The 17,529-nt window shown below is 41.6% G+C and overlaps 1 protein-coding gene across 1 annotated transcript; it reads right to left on the reverse strand.

Moving 5' to 3' along the window:
* Positions 1-1,000: 1,000 nt before the first annotated feature.
* LOC147451142 (large ribosomal subunit protein eL8y) lies at positions 1,001-3,090 on the reverse strand. Its single transcript, XM_086520108.1, has 7 exons — positions 2,986-3,090; positions 2,808-2,861; positions 2,148-2,355; positions 1,832-2,001; positions 1,567-1,695; positions 1,399-1,491; positions 1,001-1,284 (listed from the first exon to the last, which is right to left on the reverse strand). The coding sequence occupies exons 1-7, from the start codon at positions 2,986-2,988 to the stop codon at positions 1,153-1,155; spliced, it is 789 nt and encodes a 262-aa protein (XP_086376234.1). The 5' UTR covers positions 2,989-3,090; the 3' UTR covers positions 1,001-1,152.
* Between the last annotated feature and the right edge of the window lie 14,439 nt (positions 3,091-17,529).

Here is a 17,529-nt window from a genome sequence, read left to right on the forward strand (position 1 = left end):
TCTGGCAGTCATTAACACATCCTCTAAGGCGAAACATGAACAGTTCTCGCCTTAATCGACCTGTCGGTGCTGCAGCTTATGGATATACAGCAGTACATACATCCACCTGTACAAAGGCAGAATCCCACCACTTCGAGACCACTAATAGGAGATATTAACATTGACCAGAATGTCTACTTGCCAATAATGATATCAAACTAATGTATCATCCAAACCAAGTCAAAAATGTGCTGCTTTCATATATTTCCTGTCAAGCTTCAAGGGCACAGTTTCATAGGGCAAGGCTTAACCCCCCCACTACTCACATTCATACACTCCTCAATACAGAGACAACAGAATAACAGGCATCTCTTGAGCTAAAATTGACAGATTTGGGCTGGGAGAGGCACAAAAAATGTGCAGCGAGATCTTCCTGGCAAGGTAGGCAACATCTCCAACAGTGCCACACATCAGCATCAACTGGTTATCAAGTGTCATGACAAATTGTGTAAATGTGTACAGTAGTGCACCATTACAGAGTCCATCACAACCCATGTTGAGAACTTGGGACACCTACAAGTTGACATGCAACACATCGGCTCAGGCTGACTCACATCTCTCTACAGACCAGTCGTGTCGCTGTCAAGCAAGCAGTCCAAGCAACAGCCAGCAGACAAGTTCAGCAAAAGATCCCCAGACGCATACAATAATCAACACATCGCCTCTCAGGCTGACTCAAATCTCTCTCTACAGACCAGTCGAGTCGCTGTCAAGCAAGCAGTCCAAGAAACAGCCAGTAGACAGTTCAGTAAAAGATCCCCAGATGCATACAATAATCCCCCCCCTCCCTCCAAAAAGAAAAGAAAACCAGTTCAAAAGGTGAGCATGAACTACCAGTAAAACAACTGCCGACCTGTCATACACAACCTTCCACAGTATATTTAGGCGTAGAGCATGAGATTCGCAAACATAAACAAATAACATTGAGTCGAGACTTAAATAAAATGAAATTGAACAAAAAAGCAAAGAAAGAAATTGTTGAGCATTGATTCTGTAGGTTTTAAAACAAAAATTCCGCCAGCAGATATGCTGCAACTCTTGTCAAAAAAGGGCTCATTCAGTAAGACTAAATTTGAAGACTACGACGAGTCCCGCCTCCAGCGAGCTCAGCCCTTAGGACATCCTTTGGGCAGCCTCCTTCGCAAGAACTTTCTCCTTTGCCTTAGTCTTGGCCTGTGACTTGACCCCCATGATGCCACCGCCCCATTGCCTTCGAAGGTCATCAAACCGGTCATTGAAGTTCGCCTGTATTCAGGAAATTGTTATTAAGATAGGCTCATGGGACAGTAAGTAATATCATTAAGATAGGCTCATGGGACAGTAAGTAATATCAAGGAAGGCCCACAAGCAGAAAGGTACCTTAATAGCTTCTACAATTTTGCTGAACTCCAATTTGTCCTCGTTTTTAACTGATGTGAGACATAGAGCTGTGGCTGTTTTTGAGTGGACAATCTGAAAATGACAACAGAAGTGAGTGATGTTCATCCCCACACCTCCAAACTCGATCCAAACTGGAATGTGGCATACCTGACCAAGGCGGGCTTTGCCTTTCACAATTGCATAAGGAATACCCATCTTCCTGCATAGAGCTGGAAGCCAAATAACCAGCTCAATGGGATCCACATCATGTGCAATAACCACGAGTTGCGCTTTCCCCTGATACAAGAAGAAAACTGCTCTCTCTCAACCAATTCATATTTTCATGCTAGAAGGGGAACACCCTCGCGTTCCAGGCCAAAAACGCACGACATAGAAGTACAAAACATTTAAAGGTTGACCAATGTCAGAGTACCTGCTCGATCAAGTACGTGACATGGTTAATTCCATACTTCACAACAATAGGCTTCTTGCTTTCAATCGTTTTCCCCTCGGCTTCTGCCTGAGCCTTCTTCAAAAGGCGCTCTTTCTTGGCAGCTTTGTCCTCTGGCCTGTACTTGATAAGCATCTTGAAGAGGCTAGATGCTGGAATAAAGGAAAATAAAATCAAAGACAAGCGATGCAGAGTGCTGTTACAACCAAAAATTATAACTAACAAAATTATGTTCAAGCCATGCAATTTCATGCAGGATCAATATGACTACCAAGTGTAAAGATGTGCAGAATGATACCCAAGTTCTTATCCAGAGTCTTGGTAAACTGGTTCAAAGCAGGCGGAACTTTGAGCCGCTGATTCAAGACCCTCCTTTGCCTTTGAAGGCGAACATACTTAGGCCATTTGACAAATCTGTGCAGGTCCTTCTTTGGAGGCAATGCTCCTCCAATGCCAAACTGTTTTGGCCTCTTCTCAAACAAAGGATTCTGCACCTTCTCTGGGGTCTGCAAAAACAGAACAAGCAAACGTCAGACTCAATTGTCGATGGAATTAGTTCTGCAGAAACAATGAAGGAGAACCAAAGGCGGAATAAGCTAAATTAGAGCGCAACTTCACTATCAAGTTCACAAAAACAGAATCTAGACCGGCATGAAATGGTGCACCACAGTCTAGCGTCAAACTTCATCATTCATAATGATACCTCGGAAAATGTATCAATCCATTGTTTCCATTTGGACAATCACGAAGCTAACGGATTAATTCTAAATCGAGACAAATGTGGCCTAAAAACTGGACTATTGAGAGACCCATCATTGGCTGGGCTACTAATTATTTCAGCACCTCGAAAACCTGGGCACTGCATCAAGGTCCCTGGACACTAGAGCGCCATTCGCTAACATACAGCTCTTGACAAGCCTTCAAGGTTTCGATGAGCAAAGAGAAGAAAATGACACACCTTTTTCTTATCCGCTGCAGCAGGTACCGGGAGCTTTGTCCCCCTCTTCGGGGCCTGCAAAACGGAGGTAGTTCACGTTCAACAAGAGATCGCATGGCAGCGAGACCTTCATCACACACTGCACACAAGTAGATCCGACCACACAACGAGAGAGAGAGAGAGAGAGAGAGAGCCTTACCATGGCGAACGCTTACAGTGAGACTCCGGCCGATGGACGAGCGCTTAACCCCTCCTGCTCCTACAGATCCTTGTAGGAGTCACGAGTAAGAGAAAACCCTATGCGCCATTGTTCCACATTTCATTTTGTTTTGAGTTCACATTTTGTCCGGACGAGTCCCATCTGATCTTGGTCAATTTCCACTATTTTGGAATGGGGGCGGGGGTGTGTGTGCCTGTGTTTTGCAGTTTTAATTATCAATACAAGTATGTCGTACCCATTTCAAAAAACGACTTAATAAGCGGAATCTTTCAAAATCCTGTCGTGACTCGCAGGTGGCAAGAAGGCTTGGAAATCTGTAACGAGCTCAACGACGAGCACCACAGACGAAGCGGGCGGGGGGGCGGGGGGGGGAGGGGGGGGGGGATCCATGGGGAAGCTAAGAAATGCACGGGGGGAAGGGGGAGGGGGGATGTTTTTTTTTCCATTTATTTGGCGCACTGAGCATCACACTCGATAGTCGCTCGCGTGGCTTAGGGCAGGAAACTCTATTGTAGGCCGCCTGCCATCGGAACCTGTATTCATCCTAGTCTTTTGCAAAAGGACTTTAAATGAGATAATGATATAAATATCCTCGTGTGGGATATGGAATATTCACGACTATTGAATAATTTGAAGAAGTAACCAGTATGTGTGAGTGAGTAGGGGGTACCCAATGATGAAAAATGCACCCAAAAAAAAGTGAATTTGAGTTGCTCCTCTTCGCATGCTCCTCTTCGCAGGCTCACAGCGAAGAGCTAGGCAGTGACTCAGAACTTGATGCGAGCCGTAAAGCGAAGGCCAAGTGTCGGGCGAGGGACGCGCACAGGGGAGGTAAGTGGCAGGAGCTGTTGCACAAAAGGAAGGTCAAGAGACGGCATGAGGCAGCGTGCAGTGCATCTACTTGCTTATTGTGGAATATTTTTTAGTTGACAGGGTTTCCGTGAGTAACAAGGTGTCGTGGATGGTTGGCTGGTTATAGAGTAGGCCTCAAGATGATAGCGTCCCTGCAGGGGTGAGTTCGACCCTTCCATTATCATTTAGAGGGTGGGAGAGATGAACCTCAAGGTTGAACGCAAGCATGAGATTCAGGCCCTAGGGGAATCTCATGAAGGAATGAATAAACATACCAACCTGCAAAAGAACAACAATAGGTATAAGGCTGGTTCAAACGGGCCGACCGAAGAAGAAGCAAGGCTTGCATGTGCAGATTCCATGGACGAGCCAAAAGCTCCACTTTGTTTGAATCCACCATTGTCGTGGCACCAGCAAGTTTCACGTGGCCATACTCACTTATCCCACACGCGTACGCTCAGCAAGCTTCCAACTCATAGCAGCTCCTCTGCAAGGTTGTCGATTTTCCTTGTTATTGGAGCATACTTTAGAAATTCGTGTTGTTATCACCGTGTTGTGTGAACATTTTGGAAAAGCTTTGTTGTGAGCCCTTCTCTCTTGCCGCTCCATGTGAACCCAACCTAAGAGAAACTTCATTGGAAATATAGGAGATCTATTTAGCAGACGAATTCACATAGTAATTACTTTTGGCATAAAAAAGAAGAAAGATCCTCACCTACACCCATGCAACCAAAACATATTATCGTGTTAGGTTTGGAAATGTATGACAGATGTTAACAAACGCAATCCGGTTAATAATTAGAAGGCTAGTAAAATGTTAAGTTTGCAGTACCCCAAGTCTATCTCAAAACAACAAGATTATTATTAGACTAATCTTTATGTTAAAAAATTTGTCATGCAAAAATATATCTACATATCCCAAATTATTTTCCCATACTAAACTAATTATTTAATATGGGATGATAAAAGGGAACAAGAGTTAGGATATAGATAGGTGCTGCTAGATCTTCTCTCAACAAGGGACCAAGAGGAGAGATAAGCTTGTCTCATTAAGCGTCCAAATGGAGAGAGGTCTACCAAAGAGCAATGTACATTTAATGGAGCTTTGAAAGACCTTAGGTTAAGCTTAATTAAAGCCTCCAAAGGTCAGTGTTAAAAGTCCTTAGTGCCAAGACCAATGGGCTAGTCTATTGCCAATGCTATGTAATTTTCACCTTTGAATATGTGGACTAAGGTCACCTAGTGGGTGAAAGTGACCGAGTACTTGCAAAGGAGATCCCTTCTTGTAGGGGGGTGAGAGAGAACACACACACACTCACCAAGAGTCTCCTTTTCACATAAGGCATATAGGACATGTTAAGCTCCTAGCCATGTTGCCCCCAATGAAGCTTAATTCCTATTGGATGGCTAATGTGAAGAACCAATGAGAATTAAGCTTTATAAAAACAAGCTTAAATCTTATTGGACGGGCCATTAAATGAACCAATAAGAATTAGGACCCCCTTCATTCCTATTGGATAGTATACCAAGGGATCCAATGAGAATTGAGCAGACCATGTGCAAGCTTAATTCTGATTGGCCAGTTGACCATGAGAACCAATAAGAATTTAGCTTCATTTGATTAATGATTTAAGCACTCTTTCAAAGGGGGCAAGAAGGACACTTGTCACAATGCTACACCCCTTGCTTGAAATGATATGGGACTCCCATTGGCTAGCCTCGGGCTTAAGTCAATGAGCTTCAAGCTTGTGTATTCAAGCTAGGTCGGTTTCTCTCTCTCTCACTTGTAGCTCACGAGCCCCCCACACACACTCTCATTGTGTGTTAAGCAAAACATCATCTCCTTCTCCAAGCTTGAGAAGTACAAAGCCTACACCAACACCTCTTGACTATGGAATGCAAATCCAAGCAAGATCAAGCTTCAAAGCATGCTCGTCATCTCCTCAATCTCCATTACTATGCTAAGCTATGATCTAAGAGTAATAATATGTGATGAGAATACTTCTTTCTCGTATGCTACATCTTCTTCCTCTTCACTTCCCTCACTCCTTGTTGGCTCTCTTCACCTTTGAAGGTGTTTGAGGTCTTGAAATTGAGGCCGAGGACAAGTTCTTGTCTATTACAAGTAAGTCTAATTGTTGTGTTGGGCATAATATTGGTGCATGAAGCTTTCCATCTTCATGGCATCAACAAGGTCTCAAGGAACACAAAAAATGTATTGTACCGAGTCTCTTTTTATGGGAGAACATTTAATACAAAAGCCTTTTTTTTTTGGGGGGGGGGGGGGGGGGGGGCTCCAAGTCAATCGGTCCTCAATTGTTGTCAATTTCTCTATTTCTCTCTCTCTTTACAAGTATTGTGCATGCCAAGCTAACTAGGTGTATAGTTTATATTTCTATCTTCAATCGAGTCTTACAAGATGGAGAGCGAGTTTTTTGGAGTGATGAAAAAAATGAGCGAGTCTCTCAATAAAATTATTTGTGAGTTAGAGACATTTCCAAAAGTGATAAGGGAAAAGAGAAATAATAAGTGTGATAACACTATGATAAGTGGTCGTAGAGTATGATAAAGACATAATTCAATACAAACAACAAACACAAACCAAAAGCATCTCGCACAAATTAGTGTATATTAAGTGACATGACAAGGCCTTTCAAAAAATACAATACACGAGAGCTATAGAGCAAGAGATATTGCAAAATAGACAATTACCCTAAAGCTTAGGTCAATAAGAAAAATAGCATCTCATAACACCTTGTTCATACCATTCATCATGTGTACAATTGAACTAGTTGCAGCACTCTATGGCAACGTAACATCCTTACCAATCCTAATGGAGTACGCATAGTAGTTAAAAGGCCTTAGTAGCAAAAGACACCAACACAACCATGACCACCTCCATCGGAATGTTACATACACCCATAGCCAGCCCTTTACCTGCAAGTGCACACATGCAGAGAATGTATGTCAGATGTTACAAAGTAGGGACAAGGGATTGAAATCTCAAGCCAAGAGGAGAAAAAGGGTTAAGAGGTTAGTGAAGTTTCATATTACATAAAGTGAGAGTCTATGAAGCATTTGAGCGTTGCACAAGTAGGAAACCATAACCATTGTGTTCGAAATGAGTAGGTCATAGAGTAGAAATGGTAGAGCTTGCAATGTATTTTCTTTGCACCTCTCCACGCCACCAATAAAGTAGTGAGTGTAGTTAGCCACTTGTACCCTAGGTTAGGGTTATCTTCCCAGTTAGTGTGATGCTATATTATTATGGCTGCACCACATGCATGTTGTGAAAGATATCATCATCTTCTAAAATACCCTCAAGTAGCATTCACTAAAAATAGCAAAGAAATCATTGTCCATGTCTTCATTGGCCACTCATCATATATCTCATTTTAGGGATCTTGCGAGTGAATGTTTTCTTTAAATGTGAGTAGAAGTAGAGTGTTAAAATTACTATGCAATGCCATAAGAGGTCAAAACATTTTGAGAAGAATTTATTATTGATCAACTTTCGCATCTAATATCATTCAGAGGGAAGGTTGGCCTTCTTTATTCTTGATTTTTTCAACAAAGAGCTTACTGACACTCCCTTTGCTAGCTATATCCTACATCCCTGCATTCCAAGAACTACTAGTGTTCACTTGCCATCCATTACCTATTTTTTGAACAAATATGCCCAAAGTCATTTACTTTAGAGAGCATATATAGCTCTTTGTGAGACCTTTCTACTAGTGATGTCATCTCTTTGATTGCATTGACTAGAGGATCTGCCATATTGTTTAAGGCCAAACACCACTAGGTAGTTTACAACAATAGTGCGGAGAAGGAGTCAGTAGATGCACTCATGTACTCTTGCATTTCCTATGCATATGGCACTAATCAAGATTTGCAAGTGTGCAAGACCATTCAAGATGACACTATTAGAAAAGGGTTTGTGAAATAAATAGTTGTACTTGACAAAGTATATATTGACTTGCACATATGAAAGACCAATGTGTTTACACAGAGTGTCGTGCCTAGTATTCAGTCTGTCGGAATGCATGAATGCAAGGTAGAACAACAAAGGTAGGTCTAGGGAAATATGGGTCATTTCTACAAATGCTCTCCCTCCAAATGCATTATCATCAATTTCACTAGTTCCAGCAAGAAGTGGTCAAGGAAGCTTTGGATTTTTATTTTCAAGGAAGCTTTGGATCCTTTTGAATCAACGCCATAAGAGGGTTTTTTGAACCTATTGCAGCCCACAGGAGTGTGAAAGTTTTGTTTGGCTTCTCCAACAAGCTCGGGGGACTTTTTTTCTTCATATAAATGTGACCCAATTTAACCAAGGCAATTTTATAAAGAAACAAAAAAAATTATTGCAGCACTACCCAACATCGCAACACCACCCGGATGCATTGTCGCTGACTGTGTCACCTGCCCCGTCTTGGAACCGGTCTGCGACAAGTCTCAGCAAGGCCGTATATATGTGGTGATCATCTAGCTTTTATAGCTTTTTGGATCCGATTTTAGGCAAAACAAAACCAAAAAATTGTTTTGTATATTACAAAAGCTTGATTTTTCTCTTTCTACCTCTCTTCATCTATCAAAGAGAGAATTCACGATGAGATTGCTAGTCAAAGAATTCCAAGCTATTGGAGGGGTGGGAGAATGGCGGGATGCAAATGTTGAGAATCCGAGGGTGCAATTTGAGGCCACACAAGATAGAAGGGGTAAGGAATATCTGAGAAAAATCTAAAAAATAATCGAATTTGTTGAGTTGATTAAGTAGATTGAATATTACGTTGAGCTTGATGGAAACAGTCCATGTCAATGCAGACTGGTTTCGAGAGGTTTCAAAAGTTGCTGAGTTGTATACATAGTTCTTGGTGTTAAAAGATTGTGTTGAACTTGCAGGAACCAGACCGCGCAAGCGCAGATGGTTTTGGGAGGTTTCAAAACCGTATATGTAGTTATTTGGTTAAAAAGTAGTTGCATGTGATTAACTCGTCGATGGCGAAAAAGGAGTTGCATGCAGGAGACACTTCTTTGGCGAAAAAGCAACTACATGTGATTTTTAATTTATCAGTGGGGCGATCATTTTTTTATGAAAGAGCGGAACACAACTGCATGCGGCTTGCTACCTGCCATTTACTGTGTGGGTGTGTCACTGCGTGAATGCCTTAGCACAAGGCACGAGTCGAGCAGATGCTTGGCTAACAACATCAATGGATTGATGTGCCCCTGCGTTGGGAAGGCAAAAACGTATCAATAACGATGATTCTTTTGCTGCATCGACAAAACTAAGCTGTACTTCTTTGGAGAAAAAGCAATTGCATGCATTTAACCTACATGCCCTCTTTATAGACAAAACCAAGCTGCATGACAATGTAGAGGCACCTGCATAGCCATGTACCTTGTAAGGAGTACGTGAAAAGTGTAGAAGCAATTTGTTGTTAGAGAAAACGTTTGACATGTATCTTTGTGACCTGTCTCTCAATTAGGTTGGAGCCTGGTAAGGGAGGCACATTGGAGGAATAGAAATGTGAGTAATCAACATCTACCATATAGCAACTAGTGCTCGATCTGCTTCTTGAGTGTAAGCAATTATAGGACTCGAGGACTCTTTTTCTCTTCGTAGAGTGGTCCCAACAATTTCTCATGCGAATGAAGCTCCAAAGCTCACCAATAGCTAGCTCCAATGCGGAGGTTTATAGAGATGACAGTCGTGTCTACTATTGCAGTACATCGCCATCAAAAAATCACCTTTTGTAATGTTTGACCGGAGATGAGCTTCACTATTTAACTGTGACCTTGACCTGGCCTTCATCGAGTACTTAAGTTTTATAAATCCATAGACAAGTTTTAGTATCAGGAGGACGTATGGCTCATACATCTTAGAGCTCGGAGGTGTTTGCACAATAAGGCAAAACTGGGATACCTCGCCATAGTAGAGGATCCACAGGAGGCTTGATAGTCTCGTTGCATGGCAGCAAGAAGGACCAACAATGAATCTCATTGTGATAGCAAGGGAACATTATTTGCACAAGGCATGGTGGGATCGCTCCTTGTAGGTGTGCCAGGATCATTGTAGGTTATTGTTGTGATGATATCATATTAGGCAGAAGAAGAAGATTAATGAAAGAAGAGCGAGATAGTGAGAGAGCAGACAAGTAGAGGCCTAGGCAAGAAGTCCTTGTCTACGATTGATTCCATAGGTATAGCTCTCTCTCTCTCTCTCTCTCTCTCTCTCTCTCTCTCTCTCTCTCTCTCTCTCTCACCCCCCATAAAAAAGATATCTAGGCTCTAATAAATGAAAAGAGGCTATGCATACTAAAAGCCCCCCAAAAATTGAAATGAGATAAAACCACCCAAGAATACCCGTGCACTCATGGAATCTTGATGGTTACGCCACTCCCCCACTCTTGTCACATTAAAATAAACCAACTAGGAGGGGAGCCCAAAAGACATAAGCCTAGCTATAAAAAGGGGAAAAGGCATTTTCATATTTTTGCACACACACACAACCAAAGGATGACTTTACAAGGGACAAGTTCTACCCACTCACTCCCCATGGAGTCACCCTCATAGGTCTAAGATTGATTCTTTTTGTTTTTTATTAAGTGGACATCTATAACATGTAAGATTTCTCTATGACACCTGTCTTCCACCATGGACTAATTTTATGTTTTTTTATGGTGATGGTGACAGGTAACAGGGATCTCTTTTACTTAATGATCTTACAATTGGAATCTCTTCTTCCAAAGCTGCCACCATTATTTTTACTCTCACCTCTCTCAAACTTGTTGTAGTTTTTTGGCATTAATATTATTTGTAAAAGCTCTTGGCTGAGGGTGTTCAATGAGTCTCCATTGTATCTATTTTAATTTGTAGAAGGTTGGAAAGTCAGTTGGGCAAAACTTTACCACCTACTCTCTCTCTCTCTCTCTCTCTCTCTCTCTCTCTCTCTCTCTCTCTCTCTCTCTCTCTCTCTTTGGGTATGCCTGCATATACGACAAGTACATAAAAGTTATAGTTTGCAAGCCCAGAAAGAGTTAACAGAAGGTGGTTGCTCATCCAGGCTCCCTTGACGTTGATTGCTATCGTCATGCCACAAGAAAAATAACTTGGCCTGCATGACCAAGTAAAAGGAACATGTCGATTAGCCCCATAAAAAGGTCCATCATGTCAACCCATAAAGTCTTTGCACATTTACAAGGTTCTAACATGCAATACTTCTTCCTATTCGGTATGCACATTTTTTGCCCATTTAATGCAAGGCAAGAATTTCAAGAGCAACCAACCTTTGGTTGATGAGGAAAGGGATTTTAGATGTGAGAGCACAAGACCTTAGCTAGTAATGGTGGCACTATTCCATTGGGCCAAAGACTAGAGGTGCTTTTCTGGACACACCTAAACATGTGAGGTCCTCTCACTTTGTCAGGAGAGAATATAAAGCTTGAGTGCAAAGAAAATAATATGGGAGGGTATGTTTATGCTATTGATCATGAGTTTTCTCAGCTCTACAAGGTTGTTCCGATTACTTCTTCATTGCAACGGACGTTGGTTCTAATATTTCACCAATATTTATCAAAGAGGACCTTCAAGACAACATTATCATTGGGCAAAATGTTGTTGATATCATTGGATGCCTGCCATTGCATACCAACATTACCATCGGGCTTAGTCAATCTCGAGAAGTATTGCAAGTGCGTGAGCTTCCATTATACTATGATGGATATATTGATTTTGAGATGCCACCACAATGTGATAACTCAATCATGTACAATATGGAACAACTATTTGATGGGGATTCTTGGAGTTTTTTGCATCAAGCTGCACTTACAAAGGTGAGTTGTTTCAAGCCTTGGTAGGTACTTGATTGGCTTCATGGACTTGCGGAAGTTTATTAGCCTTCTAACCTTTTTTCATGTGTTTGATATATCCATAATTAACACTTTATATGTACTTTTGTGACTTGGGATTTTGTTAGGGCCTCAATATGTAAGGAGGATTGAGATTTTGAAGCCTTCACTGCTTTGCGGTAATTTTAGATGTACGACTCCTTTGTGTTGAGATGTTGCTTGAATATAGCATGACTATTATTTTCTTCAATATAATTTTTTTGTATCAATTTTTCAAGGGTGGTGCTCATATTTGCTCGAAAATTGACGTCACTCGATTTTCTTTGCTCGTTGATTGGAAGCCTCTCTTCAATCAAGCACTTCCTCTCTATCTTCATAAGGAATTCTCTAAATAAAATGCTCACTACTATCATTTTAATTCCGCTACCATCAAAGTCAATAGCTCAATTTTGTTACATTTGTATCAGAGCTATTGGTTTCTCTTGTAATGGAATTGGATTATGAACATTGAGAGTAGCGGAATAAAGATAATTGTAGTGAGCATTTTTATGGGAATTCTTCAAGAGCATAAAGAGAAGACATAATTAGAGATAGCAACATGATTATTACACTTAAATAGCTTGGCATGAGCAATACTTTGCACGAGAGAGAGAGAGAGAGAATTAAGAAATTGACAATAGTTGAGGAGTTGAGGAACGGATTTATGTGGAGCCGCTCCCCCCTCCAAAAGGCTTTTGCATTATAGATTCTCTCATAAAGAGAGACTTGGTACAATATAACCTTGTGTTCCTTGAGACCTCATCGGTGCAATGAAGATGATAAGTTTCATGCATCACAATTATGCCTGTAATTAACTTAGCAAAAGCATTAATTTGTCCTCGACCTCAATCCCAAGACCTCAAACACCTTCAAAGGTGAAGAGAGCTAGCAGGGAGTGAGGGTAGGGAAGAGGAAGAAGAAGTAACATATGAGAAAGAAGTAGTGTCCTCCCATACCATTACTCTTAGAGCATAGCATAGTAATGGAGATGAAAAATATGGCAAGCATAGCTTTGAAGCATGGCTCTTGGTTGGATTTGCATTCCTTAGCCAAGAGGTGTTGGTGTAGGCTCTCAACTTCTCAAGCTTGGAGAAGAAGATGAAGTTCTTGCACTTCACACAATGAGAATGAATGTGTGTGTGTGTGTGTGTGTGTGTGTGTGTGAGAGAGAGAGAGAGAGAGAGAGAGAGAGAGAGAGAGAGAGAGAGAGAGAGAGTATATGCACAAGCAACCCCCCTTCTTGCTTGGGTCGATCCCTCTTCCTAGGTCTTGGTTGGGTTTGATTGGACCTCCTCAAGCCTAGCCAATCACATGCTTTATGCATATCAAGCAACAAGGGTAGCATTTGGACAAGTTTCCTTGTTTCCCCTTTGAGAGAGAGAGAGAGCTTGAATATTGCCTGGATAATTGTTTAATTAAACTAAATTCTCATTGGACCTCTTTAAGGCCTATCCAATAGGATTCAACCACACCATGAGGGCAACATGGGGAGGGGCTTGACATGTGTCCTATATGCCTCTTGTGGAAGGGTGCCTTTTGCGAGTCTACAAGAGTGTTCGCTCTCATCCCTTACTTCTATGGCTCGCCCCCTCCTTTGTAGGCCTCTTGGTTGACTTCGAGCTTCTCAAGCACCTTAACCCTTAAGCATGACAAGCACCTCAAGCACCTTAATCATCAAGCATGACAAGCACCTCAAGAACCTTAGTCAACAAGCACCTCAAGCACCTTAGTTAGCAAGCACGACAAGCACCTCAACCTTGGGCAAAGTTCCCACCTCAAGGTTAGCCCCAGCTTGCCTAAGGTACTAGGTCTAAGGACTTTTAGCACTAACCTTTGGAGGTCTTTAATGAATCTAACCCTCAGGTCTTCTAAGCTCCATTATCTAGCCATTGCCCTTTGATAGACCATCTCCCTTTTGGACCCGTTACCTTCTTTCCCTTTGGTCCTGTGTTGAGATAGATCTAAAAGCACATGTCTATATTCTAACTCTTGTTCCCATTTAATTTAACACATTAAATGATTAGTTCAATATGAGAAAATCATTTGGTTTAGTTAGATATTAGATTTTATGACACTCTTTTCTTGCTTAAGAGGAGAGGTCCTTAAGCTTTCTACGAGAGGTTTTTAAGTTTTCAAAGAACAAGTTAGCAAACATACATATATTTTGTTAGCATGGCTGACAATAATAAAGAGAGTAGAATGATATTGATGACTTTGATTTTGCACATGAAGGTGCTACTAATGATGCCCCTACGCTTGTGAATTATATTGTTACTAGGTTACAACAAGCCATGGCAACCCGGCTTTACAAGGTGAAGTTATCCAACAACTTTGCTTCCATGGGATTCTCCAAACTCCCCAAGAAGAGAGAGAGCTTAGGAAGCCTCTTGTTGATACTTCCAAAAGAGAAAGAAGTGAATCTCCAAACCCTTCGGAAGATGTGGCTCAGCGAAGACGGGGTACCGAAGATCTCCAATTCCTCCCAAGAGGAAAAGATCGTATAGTCCTTCTCCTTGTAATTTCGCGAAGGAAAAGAGGAATCAAAAGAATAAAATGGAGAGAAAGAGTTCACCCTCTTCTCCTTATTTATCATCTTCCTCTTCTTCCAACGAAAGTAGTGGCTTATCTCCTAAAGAGTCCAAGAGGAGGGGACATTGGAAGTCTTATGCTGCTTGGAAAAGATTCTACAAGCTCAAGAAGTTCAAAGAGGAGGAAAGAACATCTCTTAATGTAATGGAATATGGCTATAACATTGATTGTAGCGGAATTAAAGTTACAATAGTGAGTATTTCCTTAAGCGAATTCTTAAAGATAATAAGGATAGCACTTGATTAAAGGTAGCAAGAAAATTATACCTAGTTAGCTTGGCATGAACAATACTTGTAAAAGAGAGAGAGAATTAGAGAAATTAACAGCAGTTGAGGACTGGATTTACTTGGAGCCGCGGTCCCCCCTCCAAAAGCCTTTTGTATTATAGATTCTCCCATGAAGAGAGACATGGTACCATACATGTTTTGTGTTACTTGAGACCTTGTTTATGCAATGAAGATGGTAAACTTCATGCACCAAAATTATGCCCGTAACTACCTTGCAAAAAGATTAACTTGTCCCCGGCCTCAATCCCAAGACCTCAAACACCTTCAAGGTGGAGAGAGCTAGCAGGGAGTGAGGGAAGGGAAGAGGAAGAAGATGTAGCATACGAGAAAGAAGTAGTTTTCTCACATATCATTACTCATAGAGCATGGCATACCATAGTAATGAAGATGAAGAAGGTGGTAAGCATTGCTTTGAAGTATGACTCTTGGTTGGATCTACATTCCATAGCCAAGAGGTGTTGGTGTAGGCTCTCTACTTCTCAATCTTGGAGAAGGAGTTGGAGTTCTTGTAGCATTTAATGGCCTAAAAACTTGTGTGTAGCAGAAATTAGCATGAACATAGTGGGCATTTCATTAGAATAGATTCCTAATGAGAATTACAAGAGTGCTTGGGTGGAGAGAGCAACAAAAAGCATAACACCTAGTTAGATAGCATGAACAATACTTTCAAAAGAGAGAGAAATTAAGCTATTGACAACAGTTGAGGACCGGATTTGCATGGAGCCGGTCCCCCCTCCAAAAGGCTTTGTATTATGGTTTCTCCCATCAAGAGAGACATTGTACAATACAATTCTTTGTGTTCCTTCAAGACTAGCTAGTGCAATGAAGATGAAAGCTTCATGCACTAAGCAAAACACTTAGCAAACACAACATCAATTATCCCCGTTCTCAGACCCAAGACCTCACACACCTTCAAAGATGGTGAGAGCTAGCAGGGTATGAGAGTAGATTGAGAGGAAGAAGGAGTATCTTACAAGAAAGATGTACATCTCCTCACATAATTACTTATATTAGCATAGCTTAGTAATTAGCATGGTAGAGGAGATGAGCATGCATTGAAGCTTGGCTCTTGGTTGGATTTGCATCACAAAGCCAAGAGTTGTTGGTGTAGGCCTCCCTTCTCACAAGCTTGGAGGAGGTGGTAAGCTTTCCATTAAAGCTTGAGAAGGAGAGAGAGTCTTCTTTACTTCACACATCAGATTGTGTGAGTGTGTGTGTGATAATGCCTTGCAAAAATCAGCCCCCCCTCTCTCTTGGGCGACCCCTCTTGCTATTTGCTCTTGCTATCCTCTCATTGGACCTCCCAAGGCCTAGCCAATGGTAATTAAGCAGTATAAGTGATAGCCTTCTGACATGGGTCCCCCTTTCCCCTTTTGTGAGAGCTTTAGGTAATTTAATAATTCAACTAAACTCTCATTGGACCCCTTTGCCTCCTGGCCAATAGGAATCAAGCAAGCCATTGGGCTGTTGAATGCTCATTGGACCCCTTGGGAGACCGTCCAATAGTCTTCTAGAGGACTTAATTCTCATTGGTTCTTTTATTAAGTGTTTTTTAAATTAATTAAACTAGATTTACTCTAGCCTAATTCTCATTGGTCCACCTCCAAGGCCATCCAATAGGAATTGGGTACACCTTGTGGGCATCTGGGCTAGGGAGCTGACATGTGTCCCTCATTCCCTTTGTGTAAAGGGAGCTTGTGTGTGTGTGTGTGTGTGGCTTTCTCTCTCATCCCCTACAAGCTAGGCTCGCCCCCTCCTATGTAGGGATTTGAAAAGACTTTTTTGACACACACAAAGCATCCAATTCCCCCATGGTTGACCTTTGGACACAACCTTTGAATTTTGGAACCTTAGCATTTTGAAAGTCTTAATGGGCTGAACCTTAGGGTCTTTTTAGCCCATTGTTTCACATGGCTCTTTTGCAGATGGCCCCTCCTTTGGATCCCTACTGTGGCCGATCTACTGGCTTAACCAATATTCTAGCTTTTTCTCCAATGGCAGTTCCCCATATTAAATGATCAGTTTAACATGAGAAAATCATTTAGGAGAATTAGATATTGATTATTATGACATTACCTCTCTCTTGAAATCATAGTCATCCTCGACTATGGTGTAGAGAAGATAAATCATATTCATGAGTCCTTTTCTTAGCGGGTAGAGGATCCCTATGTTACCCTACGACATCATTCCACAATGGATGACTAGTCCATTTGGTGCTTGAGAGCCTGAGGCTGCCGCAAGCATGTCTACGCATTAGTCCTATCAATTTTCCATAGTAGAGTGACAAGCTCTACTTGGTGTTTGGGAGACGTCGTCTTCGCAAACTTGATCTAAGCATGCATACTACTTCATTTTTGTGCACAATAAAGAAAAAGAGAGTCTTATAAGACAAAAACTTTGTTCATTTTTAACATTTTGTACATTTGCTTACTCTTGGGAAGCATTGTAAGCATTGACAAGGTTTAGGTTATCTTTTGATTGTATGCCTTGCATCCATCTAGCATCTTCAAAAGGATAATTCTTAAACTTAATAAGATATCATCGGATAGTCTTACCGCCTCTTAGTACCTTGTCTTCATGTCGGAGAATGGACTTGGGCTGCAGCACCTCCTCTTGGTCCTCGATCTCCGGTGGGTCTTCAATAGTTGGTTTTTGAGGTGGCTCTGCTTTGTAAGGCTTTAATAGGCTCACATGGAAAGCATTGTGTATGAGCCAATGATTGGGCAACTTGAGTCGATAGGCCATCTCATTGATTGGCCTAAGAATCTGGAAGGGACCATAGTACCTTTTTGCTAGTTTAGCATAGTACTTTTGGTGTCCCGTAGGATTCTTGCCCGTCGTGTGCCTTAATCGAGCCTTGGGAAACTTTAATAAGACCCAATCATTTTCTTTACAGGTTTGGGCTCTTC

This window comes from Adiantum capillus-veneris, chromosome 9, assembly GCF_014529385.1.
Source record: "Adiantum capillus-veneris isolate H3 chromosome 9, ASM1452938v2, whole genome shotgun sequence".
Classification (NCBI taxonomy): domain Eukaryota; kingdom Viridiplantae; phylum Streptophyta; class Polypodiopsida; order Polypodiales; family Pteridaceae; genus Adiantum; species Adiantum capillus-veneris.